This window comes from Callospermophilus lateralis, chromosome 6 (genome assembly GCF_048772815.1).
Source record: "Callospermophilus lateralis isolate mCalLat2 chromosome 6, mCalLat2.hap1, whole genome shotgun sequence".
Taxonomy (NCBI): Eukaryota; Metazoa; Chordata; class Mammalia; order Rodentia; family Sciuridae; genus Callospermophilus; species Callospermophilus lateralis.
In genome coordinates this window covers 123,057,172-123,071,753 of record NC_135310.1, presented here as the reverse complement: position 1 = coordinate 123,071,753, position 14,582 = coordinate 123,057,172, and the positions used below count along the sequence as shown (strand labels likewise).

The window sequence follows — 14,582 nt, the reverse complement described above, 5'->3', positions numbered from 1 at the left end:
TTCCCACCCCAGCACAACCACAGGATGAAGGGTTTGTGACATCATGGAGGGTTTCTGTGATGTCCTGGGGATAGGGGAACTGAGGCTGCCCACCTTCTAAAGAGTTGCTGCTTCAGGTCCCCTAAAGGTATGAGGGACCTCACCCCTCCACATGGGCTTGATGGCTCCAGTCCAGTGAAGGCTGCTGGAGTAACAGGTGCGGGACATTTGCATCTGCTCCTAAAGGCCTCCCCAGTCAAAACTTGTGGACTTGGGTGGGGTACTGCAGGCGGGGAAGGACAGTGTGGGCACAGAAAGGTGAGGTAGAAGCTAAAATAAGAACAGAAGTAGTAAAAATAATGGTGAGCACTTAGTGTTCCTATGTCCATCATTGCTTTAGTTGTTTTACAGGTATTACTTTAGTTCTCACAATGCTGTATGAGATAGGTGTGTTCATCTTCATTTACAGATGAGCAAAGAGGCAGCAGTTAAGCTACTTGCCCACATTCAACAGTTCATTGATGGCAAAGTCAACATATGAACTCAGGACAGTGGAGCTCCAGAATTTGTCCCAGCTATCACTCTGCTGGAGGAGTTAAGTAGGCAGGAGTGCTGTGTAAACAGCCTATTACAAATTTTAAGTGGGCACTGTTTTAGGGCTGTGAGTTTGCCTGTGAGGATTCCTAAAGAGATGGAAGAATTGGTGGCCCCGCCCCTGCTCTTATCAGAGCCCCCAGTCCCGAGATACCTCAGTCCCTGTCCCCAGACTTCCCTCCGGTCTTCCCGCTGATTCACTTGCTGCCTCTCCCCACCTCACCCCAGCCATGGCCCTGGTTCTGCAGCTACTGCCTCTGCTGCTTTCGAGGGCCCACGGGGACCCGGGGGGTAAGCAATTCCGGGGAAAGTTGTGATGGTGAGGAAAGACTGAGGCAGGGGAAGGGAACACCTGAGGAGTCGCGAGTGTGTGAGAAGATCCAAAATGGTGGAAGGGCAGAGTGAAAAAAAGAGATGGGGTGGGGACAGTGTCATCGACCTGCCCCATGGACTTGTCCTAACCACCGTCCCCCGCCTCCCCTAGCATCTCTGGATGGACGCCCTGGAGACCGGGTGAATCTTTCCTGCGTGGGGGTCTCACACCCCATCCGCTGGGCTTGGGCGCCTAGTTTCCCAGCTTGCAAAGGTCTGTCCAAGGGACGGCGCCCGATCCTGTGGGCATCGTCCAGTGGGATCCCCACTGTGCCTCCACTCCTGCCCTTCGCTGGCCGCCTACGCTCTCTGGACCCTGGTATCCGGCGGCTGGAGCTGCTCTTGAGTGCGGGGGACTCGGGCACATTTTTCTGCAGGGGACGCCACGAGGACGAGAGTCGTACGGTGCTTCACGTGCTGGGCGATAGGGCCGATTGCAGAGCCCAGGGGCCTACGCACGGTAGGTGGAGATCAACACGTACGGTGGAGTTAACTCGGACACACTCCGGGCAGAGGGATTGGAGCTTTACTGAGCGACAGAGCTAGCTCTCTGTGGTTGTACCCCTGACGTCTGCATCCCTCCCCGCCACGCTGTTTCCCTAGGGTCGCTGTATCCCCAAGTCCTGGTCCCGTTGCTGGGTGCTGGTCTGGTGCTAGGACTGGGAGCGTTGGGCGTGGTCTGGTGGTTGCGCAGGTGAGCACCAGGGGCGGGGCCTGGTTTAATAGGGCTTGACCAGAGGCGGCAGGGGCGAAACGTGAATTTTCGCAAAGAAAAGAGCTAGATCTGGAGATCCAGGCATGGTTTGGGGAACGCAAGAGGTCAACACTTGGGAGCGAGGCCAGAGGCTGGTGTAGCAGGCGGGGCATGACTAGAGGAGTGAAGCTAGATGCGCCGCAGGATCGGAGCGTGGGCAGCACTTTTTGTGTGGGAGGGGCCTAAGTTGTTTTGCTGGTCAGAGTGAGCAAGTTGCAAGGTTGTCGTTGGCGCCGCCTGCGGCCAAGGAGAACCAGCGCAACAAGATTGGTGACTATTAAAGACTCATACTCCTTTACAGGCGCTCGCCCCCGCCTCCTCTTCCACCACTCCCCACATTTGGTAAGACTAACTCCTCCCCATTTTTCCTCTCCTACTGGTACAGTCCCCTCCCCTCAATTCCTGAGTTGGGCCCCTGTTGGGAGCAGACAAGTTGGTCACCTTCTCTCCATCCTTCAGCTCTGTCCCCCCCATATAGCTCCTTTGATGAAAGCCGAGCCCCAGAGACCCATGGAGGAGGAGGAGCCCAAGATTCCAGGGGACCTGGACCAGGAGCCGGTAAGGACTTGGGAATGGGAAAGGTGCTGGACGGAATCCCCCAGGAAAGTGAACCAAGAGGTAGGTCTGAATCTCAAGGGAGTCAGACTGCTGAGACCATCCTGCCTTCCTCCCTTGCCTCCTTCAGAGCCTGCTCTACGCTGATCTGGACCATAGAGCCCTCAGGAGACCCCGCCGGCTGTCCACAGTAGTCCCTGCTGATGCGTCCACTATCTATGCAGTTGTAGTTTGAAGGGAAGCCCTCACTCCAAACCTCTGTAGTTGGGGGCTTCCACCCCTCATAATTCCCACCCTCTTGATCTCTCACCTAGAGGAAGGCATCATGGGATGGAAATGAGCATGTCTAGGAGTCTGAAGGCCTGGGTTCTGGGCTATATCTGCTGCTGATCTTGCTCCTTCAGTTACTTTCATCTTTCCTATAGCTTCCATGTCTCCTTCGCCCTTGATGTCCTCTCTAAACCTGAATCAAACCCTGTCTCGATATCTTAGTTAACTTCCCAATAATTGTCCTATCTCTTCCCTTCAGAATCAAGCCTTTGAACCAGGAGCATACATCTCCTTTTTTTCACTTTCTTTTTTCTTCTATCTCCACTACTTATCTGCTGAAATTGCTTATCTACTCTCCACAAGTTTGCCAGTGATGTTCTGATGTCCTAGGCTACGTTTTTTAGCACTCATTTGGCATGGCCTTTGATTACCCCCTTCTTTAAGTTATTTTACTTTGCTGCTTTTATCTTCCTCTAGATTTTTTTCTTTGCTTTCAATCCCCATGGTATTCTCTACCATTCTAGGTTTGTCCCTTTCTTCCCCTTACCCCTATTCTGGAAATCTCCTATCTGCAGGTAATTCTCAGCCTGCACCTCTAGAAAGACACTTAGAACTCTCTTGCATCCCAGATCTAGGACATCCTGCCTGGCTGACCCCAGGCATTTTGCACAGTGTATCAAGCACAATTTATTGTTTACATTCTCTCTTGATCAACCCAGTTGACCAAGCCAGAAACCTGGAGTCATATGACCTCATTTCTCATTTCCACACAATGAGCCATGAAGTCTTGTCTATCTTGAGGTCACTGTCAAATCTTTTTTCCATGTCTAGTGCTGTCACCAGAATGTAATCTCATTTCCTTCCTGGGTTATCCATAACTCATACTTCTGCTTTGCCCTCCTCTGAAGCCAGAGATCCTCTTCAAGTACTAACTTGCTCCTGACATCCCTTATTTTTAAACTGCAGTATTTTTCTCCTTAAGCTTCAGCTCTGGGTCATGGACCTTGGCTTTTTTAAAAAATATTTTTTGTAGTTGTAGATGGACAGCATGCCTTTATTTTATATGTTTATTTTTTAATGTGATGCTAAAGATTGAACCCAGAGCCTCACAGTGCTAGGCAATCATTCTGCCACTGAGCTACAGCCTCAGCCCTGGACCTTGGCTTTTGATACAAGGTGACATAGCACTCTCTGGCTTATCTGTCATTCCATGTGCACGCAACATGTCAGCCTTAGAAAAAAATCTCCCCAGCCATCCAAAATGCCTCTGTCTAGAGTAATTCCTTCTTCCCAGATTACCCTTTTTTTTTTTCCTCTCCACTACCTGCCTGGCTAATTCTTATTTATCCTCAGGACTCAGTTTGTGTTGCCTTTTCTGAGAAGTTGTTCCTGAACCTCCTTGCCCTTTGCAGCACACACTTTGATACCTTACAGAGTCCCTTATTTTTCTCATAGAAAGAAACAGCCTCCTGTGAATTATTACAGTACTATCTATATTTCAATTTGTAAGAAATGTTCATGTACTGTAAGTTCCCTGACATCTGGAGACTGACCCTTTTGATATCACTGCTAAGCCTCAGTAAATGAGTGAATGAAAATGATTGTCTCTGAAAATGTCATTTCTTCTTCTCTATCAAGTAAAGGTGGACTGTTAATCTACCAGTGTCTGAATCATCTGACATTTAGATACAGTCAGAGAGTGATCCACCCACACACTCCCTTTTCTGCCCTGGACAGACTGTGCACAATACAAATTCTGTTTTACCCATCTTCTGCCCAAGCACCTAGGACAGGGTTGGGCAATGAGTAACTGCTTAACAAGGTTTTTTTGAATGAAAGAGTTCTCTTTTCCAGCACTGACCCCAGCTCAGGTTTCAGCCCCGCCCCATCCCTTTGCCCCAGGAAGACATCAGCCACAGCACAATCTAAAAGGCCAATTCTATTTTATTGGTTCTAAGAGAGGACTCACCCAGTGGCTCCTATACTTTTCCCTACACTATGTCCCATCCCACCCCATCTTTTCCTGCTACTACCTACTTATCATCTATCTAATCCTCCTTCCCCTTCTATTATTATTATTTATTATTATTGGGTTTTTTGGGGGGTGGGGCAGTACTGAGGATTGAACCCAGGGATGCTCTACCTCTGAGCTAAATCCCCAGCCATTTTTATTTTATTTTGAGACAGGGTTTTGCTAAATTGCTGAGGCTGGCTTCAAACTTGTGATCCTCCTGCCTCAGCCTTCTGAGTCTCTGAGATTACAGGTGTGTGCCACCATGCCCAGCTCTCCTTCCCCTTCTAATTCCTATTTTGCTGGCCACCCAGAATCCCAAGCCAGGCCCTCAACTGTGGGGGCGTGTGCTGAGCACCAGGCAAAGGGAGCTGAGCCCAGCACCAGCCTTTTCCAGTTCTGAGCAGGATACAGGTACAAGGGTGACATCAGAGAGCTTCTGCAGTGCCTGCAGGGACAATACAGAGAAGGGAGTAAAACCTTGAGTCTAGAGTCACCCTTGTCCAGCCACCTTATAGTGGCTCCACCCAGGGTTCTAGGTAAGGTACCCCTCCTTCCTCCCACTGGGAAAAATTCTTTTATTGGTTGTTGGTAGTGGGTAGTGGTGGTGGAGCTCATACCCCTCTCACCTCCTGGCTGTTAGGCAAGTCACCACCTCCACGATGCAGGAGGAAAGGGAGTGCACCAGGCAACCCAGGACGCAGAAAGAGACAGTCAGCAGCTGCGTCATCTGGGAGAGTCAGAGAGGCATATGGGTGATCTGTCAGCACTGCCATTGCCTGAGAGAAAGGAAAGAGGAAGTGTTTAAGTATCAGAGCTTTTCCACAATTGAATTTGCCTATCCTACCACAAACTAAGGACCCTATTAAAGACTTGGGACAGTTCTATTTGTGGAATAATAGTGACAGCAAGTACATAGTCCTTACTATATGTCACACAGTGTTCTAATATGTCAGACAGTGTTCTGCTAATTTCCATCTTGTACTCTTTACTCAGATGCAGTCCTTTTCACCTGTAACCCTCTTTTGCCCTTCTCCAGCTCCCACCTATCTGTCCCATCCATCCTACAAATCCGTTTAAATATCACCTTTGAGGAGTTTCCTAAAACTCTGGAAGAGCAAGTTAATCATCCCTGTTCCCAGTCTCCCTGCTCCCTGCTCCCTCCCTGTATCCCAACTGTTTACTTGGGTGATCTTTCATACTTAGATGGACAGCTTGGTGTGAAGGCTAGGGTTGGAGCTCCCGCCTCCCGAGTTTGGAGCCACGCCCATGGTCGTTGGCCACACCCCACCCCGCCCCTCCTCACCCTGACAGCTTTTTGGGCAGCGTCGCTGCTGCCTGCTATCACAGTGCGGGGTCCCCCCATGCCACAGAGGCCACGCAGGTGAGAAGGGCCAGAGACCGGCACAGTAGAGACGGCGAAGTCCTGTGTAGAGCAAAGGCAAGGGTATTCAGGGTCGTGGGAGGGGTGAGAGGGGATATCCTCAAACAAAGGCTGCTCCCAGGCTTCTTCCTCCTCCTCACGGAGTCCTCAGGCAACCGGGTCTCCTGCCTGCGCCCCACTCCCTCCCAAGGCTGGTACCGCTCCTCACCCGGAATGTGTCCGCCACGATCTCAGCTCCTCGGTGATTGGTCCACTTGGAGAGGCCTACAAAAAACTCCCGGCCTGAACCCCCGGGAAGGCCACAAAGGTTTGATGACCTGAGTGAGTTGAAAACAAGGCCCGAAACATCCTAGGTCTCCCAAACTGCTTCCCTGTGCCAAGACCCCAGCCTCACCCGTGAAGAGAACGTCAGTGCCATCCAGAGTTGCGTTCTCATCCCCCATCTCCACAATTCGGAGACCCAAGTCCTGAAGGGCTTTGCGGACTCCATCAACCTTAGGGCAAGAGAAGAGTGCCGGCTCAGACACCCCAACTCCCAATTCTTTTCCCAAACTCGGACATCCAACTCCTCTCGCCCTTCCCTTTACACACCCACCCTGGCGCTCACCTCAGGTCTACGAGCCGGGCTCCAGGGCCGCGTGATTAGGGCCGTATCGCCTTGAATCACGGCTGTATCACCAATCAGCGGTCCTAGCGGCAGCGATTCCTCCGGAGGCAGTTCTAACAGCTGTAGCCCCAGTCGCTGCCTCAGTTTACCCCCCAGCACCCCATGCTCCCTTTGAGCTTTGGCTAGGTCCAGAGCTGGAAGGCTAGCCCCTGCACTCTCCCCCGACGCCAGGCTCTCGGGGACACCCCGGATCAGGGCATGGGAGCAGCGACCCAGCCCCTCCCCCGGCGTCCCCATCCCATCCACACAGACGCCCTTTCCGGCCAAGCTGATTTCTGTTTTCTTTTTACTTCACCTGTCTGGAAGAAGAAACAGGGGGAAGCACAGAAAGAGGCATGAAGAGAAGGTCGTGGGGGTGAATAAGAGAGCCTGATTAACGGTGATTAAGAGGGTCTTCCTCCTGCCATCTCGGTGCCCCTCCCTCTCCTCCCCACCCCCTCCAGACCTTTCTCTTCGGTGGACCCTGCTCCACACTGCAACCCCATGAGTCTGCTTCTTTAAGAGGAGCCCATAGAACAAGTCTTAAATCCCTAATCTCCAAAACACCTGTTGCCCCTGTTCGGGGGGCTTCAAAAGGTCCCTGCTGGGCGCCCCTCTTGGCAGCCGCTAGGATGCGCTCACTCCCCAAAAATGCGGCGGCCCCGCCCCCTTAACCCTCAGCTGCTCGCAGCTGGAGGGACCCGAAGTCTGGCCAGGGACCCACACACAGGGGTAATGGGGCAGGAGGAGAAAACTGGGGGAGTGAATCAGGACCCAGGACATGAAGTCCTGAAGCCCCAAGGGGAAAAAAAAGGAAGAGAGAGAAGAATTAAGAGTCCAAGGAGTTAAGCATCCTCTCTCCACCCAGGCCAGTCACGCTGTCCCTGGCGCGACCCAGTATAAACCAGACCTAGTCCCGGAGGACTGGGAGAGGTCTACAACGAAATCCGGGAGGCGGGGAAACGGGGGCGTGGTTCCGGGGCGCGGGCGCCACTCCTGGCCCCAAGACCCGGTACCCCTGTCCATCTTCCACCGAAGTCCACCCCGCCCAGCTCCGACCCAAAAGCCAGCCTCCCGCACACTCCTTTCGGTACTGGCACAGGCCCGGTATCCCCAAATACCACTACGGTCCAGGGGTCACCCACCTCCCCAGACTCACCTCCAGTGGTCACTCCTGCTGCGCTGTGATCTCGGCTGGGGCCCCACCCCCAGAGGGTAGGGTAGGGATATAAAGGAATCCTAGTCTTCAAGACAAGAGACTGGGAGCTCTAGCTTTTGAGGGGTCCCTGGGTTGGCGAGTTCACGTCCTACGACGGGGCGGGGGCGCTTGGGTCTGGCGGCTCCCGGGCATTGTCTAAGCGGGACGGGGCGGAACCTTACAAGGCCACGCCTATTCCGCTCTGCGATGCCGCGCCCATTCCACCAGGACTGAGCCCCCCTTCCCTGAACTCGACACCGCCCCCCCCCCCCCAGCGCGGACCAGGCCCACCCAGATCTGGCTAGCCCTATCGGCCAGGAAGCAAATGCGGCATGGACCAGAAGACAGCACTGTATTGGACTGGCACTAAAAAAAAGACCGAAGCCCTGGAACAAATATCCTGTTCCTTAATTCCTGGCTTCTGCGCTGAGCTCAAGATCACTGACCCACCCCTAATTTGGTGTCAACTACACTCCAACTCCGTTTTGTGTAAAAATAACACTACATTTTCACTACGTATTTTATTACTGAAATAAGTTGTCCTATCCACTCCATCCCACAATAAAAATCTTACCCTTATTCCCTTCCACCCCCCAAACTCGCCCCCCCCCCCCAGTCCTGCACAAGTGCCCCAGGATTCTCTGTCCACTGGCCATTTTGGAGTGTGTCCATGGGAAGCAACGTGGAAACCGCCCTGGGCCTCTGTAAAGAACATGTACGGGGGTGAGGGAGCCCCAGAAATGGCCTATTTGAGGGCCTTGGCCACTTGTTCATAGGCCAACTCGATCTCTTCATCATCTGGACAGGTGGAGGCGAATTCTTCCCGAGCATAGGCATTGCTCAAGTATCGATGCACTCCTCGAAAGGCCTCAGGGATGGTGAATCCCCTGTACTTCTTACATACCACCTGGAGATGGGAAGAGGAGAGAAACCAAAATGTAAACCCCAGGGAAGATAAGTAAAAAGAGGAATTGCCAGGCACTGTGGCACACACCTGGCTAAGGCAGGAAGATCATAAGTTCAAAGCCAGCCTCAGCAACTTAATGAAACCCTGTCTCTAAATTACTTTAAAAAGGGCTGGGGATATGGTTCAGTGGTTAAGTATCCCTGGATTCAATCGCTGGTACCAAAAAAATAAGTTAATTTAAAAAGGGCTGGGGATGTAGCTCAGTGATTGAGTGCCCCTGGGTTAAATCCCTGGTATTAAAGGGGTGGGGGAGAGGAATTAACTTGAATTTCCACAGTGGGTTTTTTTTTTTTTTTTTGTCAGTACTGGGGATTGAACCCAGGGACACTCTACGCTGAGCTACATCTTCAGACCTTTTTATTTTTTTGAGACTGTCTTGCTAAATTGTTGAGGCTGTCCTCAAACCTGTGATCCCTCCCTCCTAAGTTGGGGGGTTGACAGACATGTGCTACTGCACCTGGTTCAAGTGATTTTTGTCTGTATTTTTCATTAGACTTTAAGACATGTATTATTCATAACTTTAATGTTAATATTATGTTCTGTAGGTTTCATCTCTTAAAAGGCATGGACTGGTTGCCAAACATCTTTTGTCTTTCAATGACTAGTACACAGATTTTCATTACTCAGTTGTATGGCAGACTGACTTTGGGCCCATGTTTTATAAACTCTACCACAGCTTTGAGGCTATAATAAAGACAAGGGAAGCAGAAGTTTTCAACTTCCTTAAGAGGAAGTGGAGTCTGAAGCTACAAAGAGTTACAGCTTTGCCTTAGGAAAAGACTGCTTTGTCTATCTGGGGATCTGGCAGTAATGCAGAGATAGGAAGAGACTTTTTGAAAGTAATACCAGAATGTGTTAGTCTTGGCTAAGGCATGTGCACCCATGGCTTGTCTCATGGAATGTAATTGTCAAGTCAGCAATGACTGCTGGGGACTAGACTTTGTCACTGGGGTGGGGTCTGCCTTGGTAGCAATCTATGAAAAACATGCTATGAAATAAATCACCTTCAAATTGTTGTCATGGGAAGTGATTGTCATGTGGAAGCCCCTTAGAGAGCCACCCCAGCTACCATCCTCTCCTCCCATAGTGACCATTCACCTGTACTATGTGGAGCTTTGGCAATAGGTTGCAGTCAGCCAGGGTGAGCTCATTGCCATCCAGAAATTTCCTCTGAGAGATGCCTTCATCTTCAGCACTGGTCTCATCCACTTCTTCTGGGAGGGGGGATGTCAAGTAATTGTCTAAAATCTTTAAGGCTTTCAAGAGTCCCTTCTCCAGATCTGTGCAAGAGAGGGAACTGATTAGAATACCAGAAGACTGAGAAAGTCTATCCAAGAAGACCCTGGGGGAGGGGGGGACATAATGCAAGGCCAGTACAAAATAATAATACCAAATATTAATATATAGTAACACAGAGAACAAGCACTTTTCCCCCCTTTTGGTGAGAGGTGCTGAGGATTCAACTGACAGCCTTGAGCATGTTAATGATCTACCACTGAGTTATATCCCCAGCCCCCAAGTCTAAGCCCTTCAGAAACAAAACTCATTTAATTCTCACAGCAACCCAGGAAATAGGTATTATTATCCTCATTTTATAGATCTGGAAATGGATTTACAGAGAGGCTAAGTGAACTGTCTAGTCATACAGCTAGCTGGATTTGTGCTCAGGTAGTCTGAGAATGCAGGGAGACAAAGAGGTAAAGCAAAAATGGAAGGCTGAAGAGATTTTTCCAACACCTACTCCATCTTCCTGATAACCTGAACTTCCAAATGCCCTTAATGCCTCTCAACCCTTGGGTGTTTTCCCTTCCCCCAGGACCCAGTCCTCTGGCCTCTGATCCACAAAACTCACTATCATTGAGTGCTGGGTTTGAATTTTTGATATAGGCAGAAAATTTGGCAAATATATCCAGCCCAGCTGTGTTGGACTCAGGATTCAGAGCTGCCAGCTTTGGATACCTGAAAGCCAATGGGAGAAACAAGGTAAGATACCTTCATAGAAAGAGGCTTTGTTATCTATCTCCCCTGCCCGAGCCCCATCACCATTTCTGTATTCCATTTTTTCAAACTCTCAGTTCTCCAGAGTCTTCCAGTTCCCCCTCTCCCCTTTCCAAGTACTCCTATACCTGGGAGGGCACAGCACTGCCTCCAGAAATTCCTCAATCTTGTTGGTATCTGTGTGTACTTCAGTACCATACAGCAGGAATGGGAGCTGCCCTCCTGGGCACAGTTTCTGCACTGTCTCAGTCCTCCTGGAGAAGAGGCCAGGTATCAGGGTAGGAAAAAGGGGTCAGGGAGAGCCAGAAAGGAGATAGAGGAATGTGGGAAGAGAAAAAGGCTCCAGGTGGAGAGGGAAAAAGTTTAAGATGGAAGGACTCAGGTAGGCCTGAGTATGTGTGTACACATGTACATGCATGTATTCAAGGGTATTTAGAAAAACAGAAGTAGGCCCACCTCTTGGTGTCAACAGTGGTGACGTTGAAGGTGACTCCCTTGAGCCAGAGCACCATGAACAGTCTCTGGGAGAAGGGGCAGTTTCCAATCTTGGCCCCATCACTGCCAGCCTGAAAAGCAATCCCCATCCTAAGATTAGGTCTGGTGTACCCCACCCTTCCCAGGCCATTTTCTTCACCACCTACTCCCAGACCAGCTATTATCTTCCTAGTTATGCTCTATTCCCCTATTATAAGCTATCAGGGAGCTGGCCTAGATCAAATTTAGGGCAGATCAATGGGAAAATTTTGGCAAAGGCAGGCTTCTAGTTCCCAGAGATTAAGCACAAGCAGGAAGAGGCAGAGGGAATGGGTCTTAGAGAACGTGGAGGGTCTAAATCATAGAGAGGGAAGGGTATGGGACTTTGGTGAGGCTAGAATTATAGGCTAGGGCCCTAGATTCCTGAATTGAGTCTAAGGACTCTAAGGATGGAGTGGGGTTTGGAAGTCAGAATTGATTTACATCTCCATTCAACCTGTTTCTGACAACTGAGTGGGAACTCAAGGGGTCCTGAGCCTCACTCTAGAAATATGGAGGACCCTGTAGAGGGGGGCTGCTCTCTAATTGGCAAGTAGTGACCTCATCCCCCAAGGGACACCTCCCCCTGGGCTGAGACTGATTCATCTCTTGGTGTCTCAGGCCTCAGCAGCTTCCTTCCTGCTAAGGAAGTGGGGGCAGGGACAGCGAAGCTAAGGCCTGAGCTGCTAGGGAACCTCTCCAGCCCACTAACACCCTCATTCCCACTTCTAGATCTCTCCAGTACAAGTCCTCTGGCTACCAATAATTCTTGTATTGGACATAGGGCCAAAATCCATACCAGCATAGCTTCACCCAGGAGTAAAAATAGCCCCAGAGGCCAGCATGAAAGTAAGGTGGGGACCACACCTAAGGGGCGGACCCAGGCTGGAGTTGACTTCCCTGGGGCCCAGGGAGAGGGAATGACTAAGAAACCAGCGAATAAGGAGAGAGAGAGAAACAGGAAAACACAAAGACAGATGAACAAAAGGAAAAAGCAGAGAAAAAGGAGGCAGGAAAGCGGAGGGTGGGGGAGAATGAACAAACAGGGTGACACAGACCACCAAGGAGAGGAAGGGAGGGAAGGGCAGAGTCAAGGTCCTAAGACGGGGACAGAAGGCAATGCTGGAGGGGAGGGGTCCAGACAGACACAAGAAAGGCTGCTGCCTGCGATTTTACCCCCAAATACCAGGTTACCATATCTCTTCATCCACACCCACACAGAAGGGAGAGAGTTGGGGTTGGGGTGAGGCTTTTCCTTCTGCATCTACACGTCCCATATCCAAACCAACTCGCTCTCCTCTGATCTCTACTTCGACTGTCTTTGGGTAGCTACTGCCAAACTGTCACCTCCTCACTTCTCTCTTCAGCTCTTTCCATTCAGAGGATATTTGTAACACCCCATCATCCGTCCAGCCCTCCTGCTATCCTCTCTCTTCTTTCCACCCCACCAATTCTGGCCGATTTACCTCCTCCACTCCCAAGCCTCCCTAGACACACCCTCTTCCAGAATCCCTCCCTACCCTCCCCCCCCCCCAATCTTTCCAGCAGCCATTGTCCCAGTAGATGCTCCCCTCTGTTCTCCCCAAGCCCCTCTGGGCTCCAGCAGACCGCTTTCTCTCTTGTCCTTCCATCAGTTCGCACCCCCACCCATCCCAATCTCACGCCTGGAAACTCCTTTTTCTCCACTTTCTTCTCCTTTAGGCTGCTGGAAACTTGTTCTGCTACAAACTTTTCAGGATCGGGTCTAGAAGTTTCATTACCGGCTTACAAGTTGTCTTTCCCTCCCGCCACCTCCCCCCCTCCACCCACATTACACGTGGACTTGGGGTTTGGGGTCTGGGGGAGGAGGAATTGGGGAATTTCGACTGCAGCTGGGGAAAAGGCAGGATTGGCTTCCGGGAATTCGGAGGATGGCCAAGGAAAGAGAAGGTGTTCTTACCTTCACGAACAATTCGACCTGGGGTTGTTCTTCAGCCATGGTTGCGTCGGGGACCAGGAAGCGGCCGTAGCTGGGGGAACTGGGAGGGGCCCGGGCCTGGGAAGGCGGTCTCACAGTCGGGGATTTTCTTCTCCAGACCTAGGGCTGACCGTTCAGCCAACACGAGCCCGATCAGACCCACTTGCTCCACCAAACCGGTGAACCCCACACCTAACTCTTCCAGTTCTGTCCCCTCGGGAGCTGGATCAGGGAGCCGCTGACTCACCGGCCGGCCCCGCCCTGAACCTGGGGAGGGGACAGGAGGGGGCGGGACTGGGCGACCTAGGGACTGGGCGATCTAGGGACTGGGTCCGAAGAGGAGATCCTCCGGTTTCCCAGAAGATCAGGCATTGGGGGTGTTAAGAGGAGTAAGTTATGAGAAGCCTTTTGTCTCTGTCCTCTCCTGAGCATAGCATTTTTTCTGCCTCAGTTTCCCTGATTCATTAATCAGAAGGGTTATCCACCCTCACACAAGAAACTTGACACTAACAGCTCAAGCACGCTCATAAAAATGGAACTTAGAAAGGAAATATTCTATATTTTTTCCAGACTCCAGCCTAAATTCTGGGTTTTTAGGACTGTGGTCTGGGAGGAGAACTTGGAAGTGGAAGCTGGGGTTGGGAGTAGGGAGTGGTGAAAGGTAGTACAGTGAATGGGAAGGGAGACCCAGAGGCCTGGTGCTGGGGAAACAGGAAGCTGAACTTTGGGGCTTGAATGGCAAGGGGAGGTGCTCTACTGATAGCCTGGTCAGTTTTAACATTTCCACTTCTGCCTCCCATACTGGGCCCCTTCCTGTGCCCTCTTCTCACTGGTAGGTTGTCTTGAAGATGGGGTGTTGGAGTGGGCTTATCCTGGCACTAGGCTGACTGCACTTTCCCCCGGTTGGTGGAATGGTAGCTGGTCCTTTCATAGGGAAAAAGCAAGTCAGACAGAATAATGTGAAGTGGGGCTGGGTAGTATGTAGTTCAATGACAGAGTACTTGTTTAGCATGCGTAGCGCCTTGGGTTCAGTTCCTAGCACTGCAAAAACAAACAAAACCCAAAATAGTGTGAGTGGAGTCCTAGAGGCATCTAAATGAATAAGTAGGGCCGACAGAAAAAGAGTTACTCTCTCCCTCCTTGGTAACCTTGATTTGGGTTGTACTTTCAAACTCTTTATGACCTTCTGAAAAAGTCTCAAAATATGTCCCCCAAACAGCATATACTCCACTCTCAACACCCTGAATTTCTCTCCTGTCTCTTCTCTTTCCTTCTCACACCTTCTCTGCCTAACAAAAGAAAACCTGAAAACATGGTAGACTGCAAAGACATGGAAGCAAAACAGGGTTTTGGACCTTAAAGGTAGAGATTGGGGAAGGAGTGG

The 14,582-nt window shown here is 50.9% G+C and overlaps 3 protein-coding genes across 9 annotated transcripts; 1 reads left to right on the top strand and 2 right to left on the bottom strand.

The window, feature by feature from the left end:
- Positions 1-803: 803 nt before the first annotated feature.
- Mpig6b (megakaryocyte and platelet inhibitory receptor G6b) lies at positions 804-2,489 on the top strand. Of its 6 annotated transcripts, none has more exons than XM_076857764.1 (6): positions 804-864; positions 1,058-1,405; positions 1,549-1,639; positions 2,001-2,041; positions 2,178-2,257; positions 2,385-2,489. In XM_076857764.1, exons 1-6 carry the CDS (start codon positions 804-806, stop codon positions 2,487-2,489), a joined length of 726 nt encoding a protein of 241 aa, XP_076713879.1. The 6 variants fall into 6 exon arrangements, with proteins under 6 accessions (XP_076713879.1, XP_076713880.1, XP_076713881.1 ...); XM_076857765.1 differs by having other exon boundaries at positions 2,159-2,257; positions 2,385-2,401; XM_076857766.1 differs by lacking the exon at positions 1,549-1,639 and having other exon boundaries at positions 2,159-2,257.
- Positions 2,490-4,462: 1,973 nt separating this feature from the next.
- Ddah2 (DDAH family member 2, ADMA-independent) lies at positions 4,463-7,923 on the bottom strand. 2 transcript variants are annotated; one of them, XM_076857762.1, is made up of 7 exons: positions 7,725-7,923; positions 6,527-6,885; positions 6,314-6,413; positions 6,128-6,201; positions 5,842-5,961; positions 5,165-5,314; positions 4,463-4,983 (listed from the first exon to the last, which is right to left on the bottom strand). In XM_076857762.1, exons 2-7 carry the CDS (start codon positions 6,821-6,823, stop codon positions 4,867-4,869), a joined length of 858 nt encoding a protein of 285 aa, XP_076713877.1. In that variant the 5' UTR covers positions 6,824-6,885; positions 7,725-7,923; the 3' UTR covers positions 4,463-4,866. The 2 variants fall into 2 exon arrangements, with proteins under 2 accessions (XP_076713877.1, XP_076713878.1); XM_076857763.2 differs by lacking the exon at positions 7,725-7,923 and adding an exon at positions 7,032-7,667.
- Positions 7,924-8,379: 456 nt separating this feature from the next.
- On the bottom strand, positions 8,380-13,443 carry Clic1 (chloride intracellular channel 1). Its single transcript, XM_076857761.1, has 6 exons — positions 13,181-13,443; positions 11,185-11,294; positions 10,857-10,982; positions 10,583-10,689; positions 9,829-10,010; positions 8,380-8,670 (listed from the first exon to the last, which is right to left on the bottom strand). The coding sequence occupies exons 1-6, from the start codon at positions 13,217-13,219 to the stop codon at positions 8,509-8,511; spliced, it is 726 nt and encodes a 241-aa protein (XP_076713876.1). The 5' UTR covers positions 13,220-13,443; the 3' UTR covers positions 8,380-8,508.
- Positions 13,444-14,582: the final 1,139 nt, after the last annotated feature.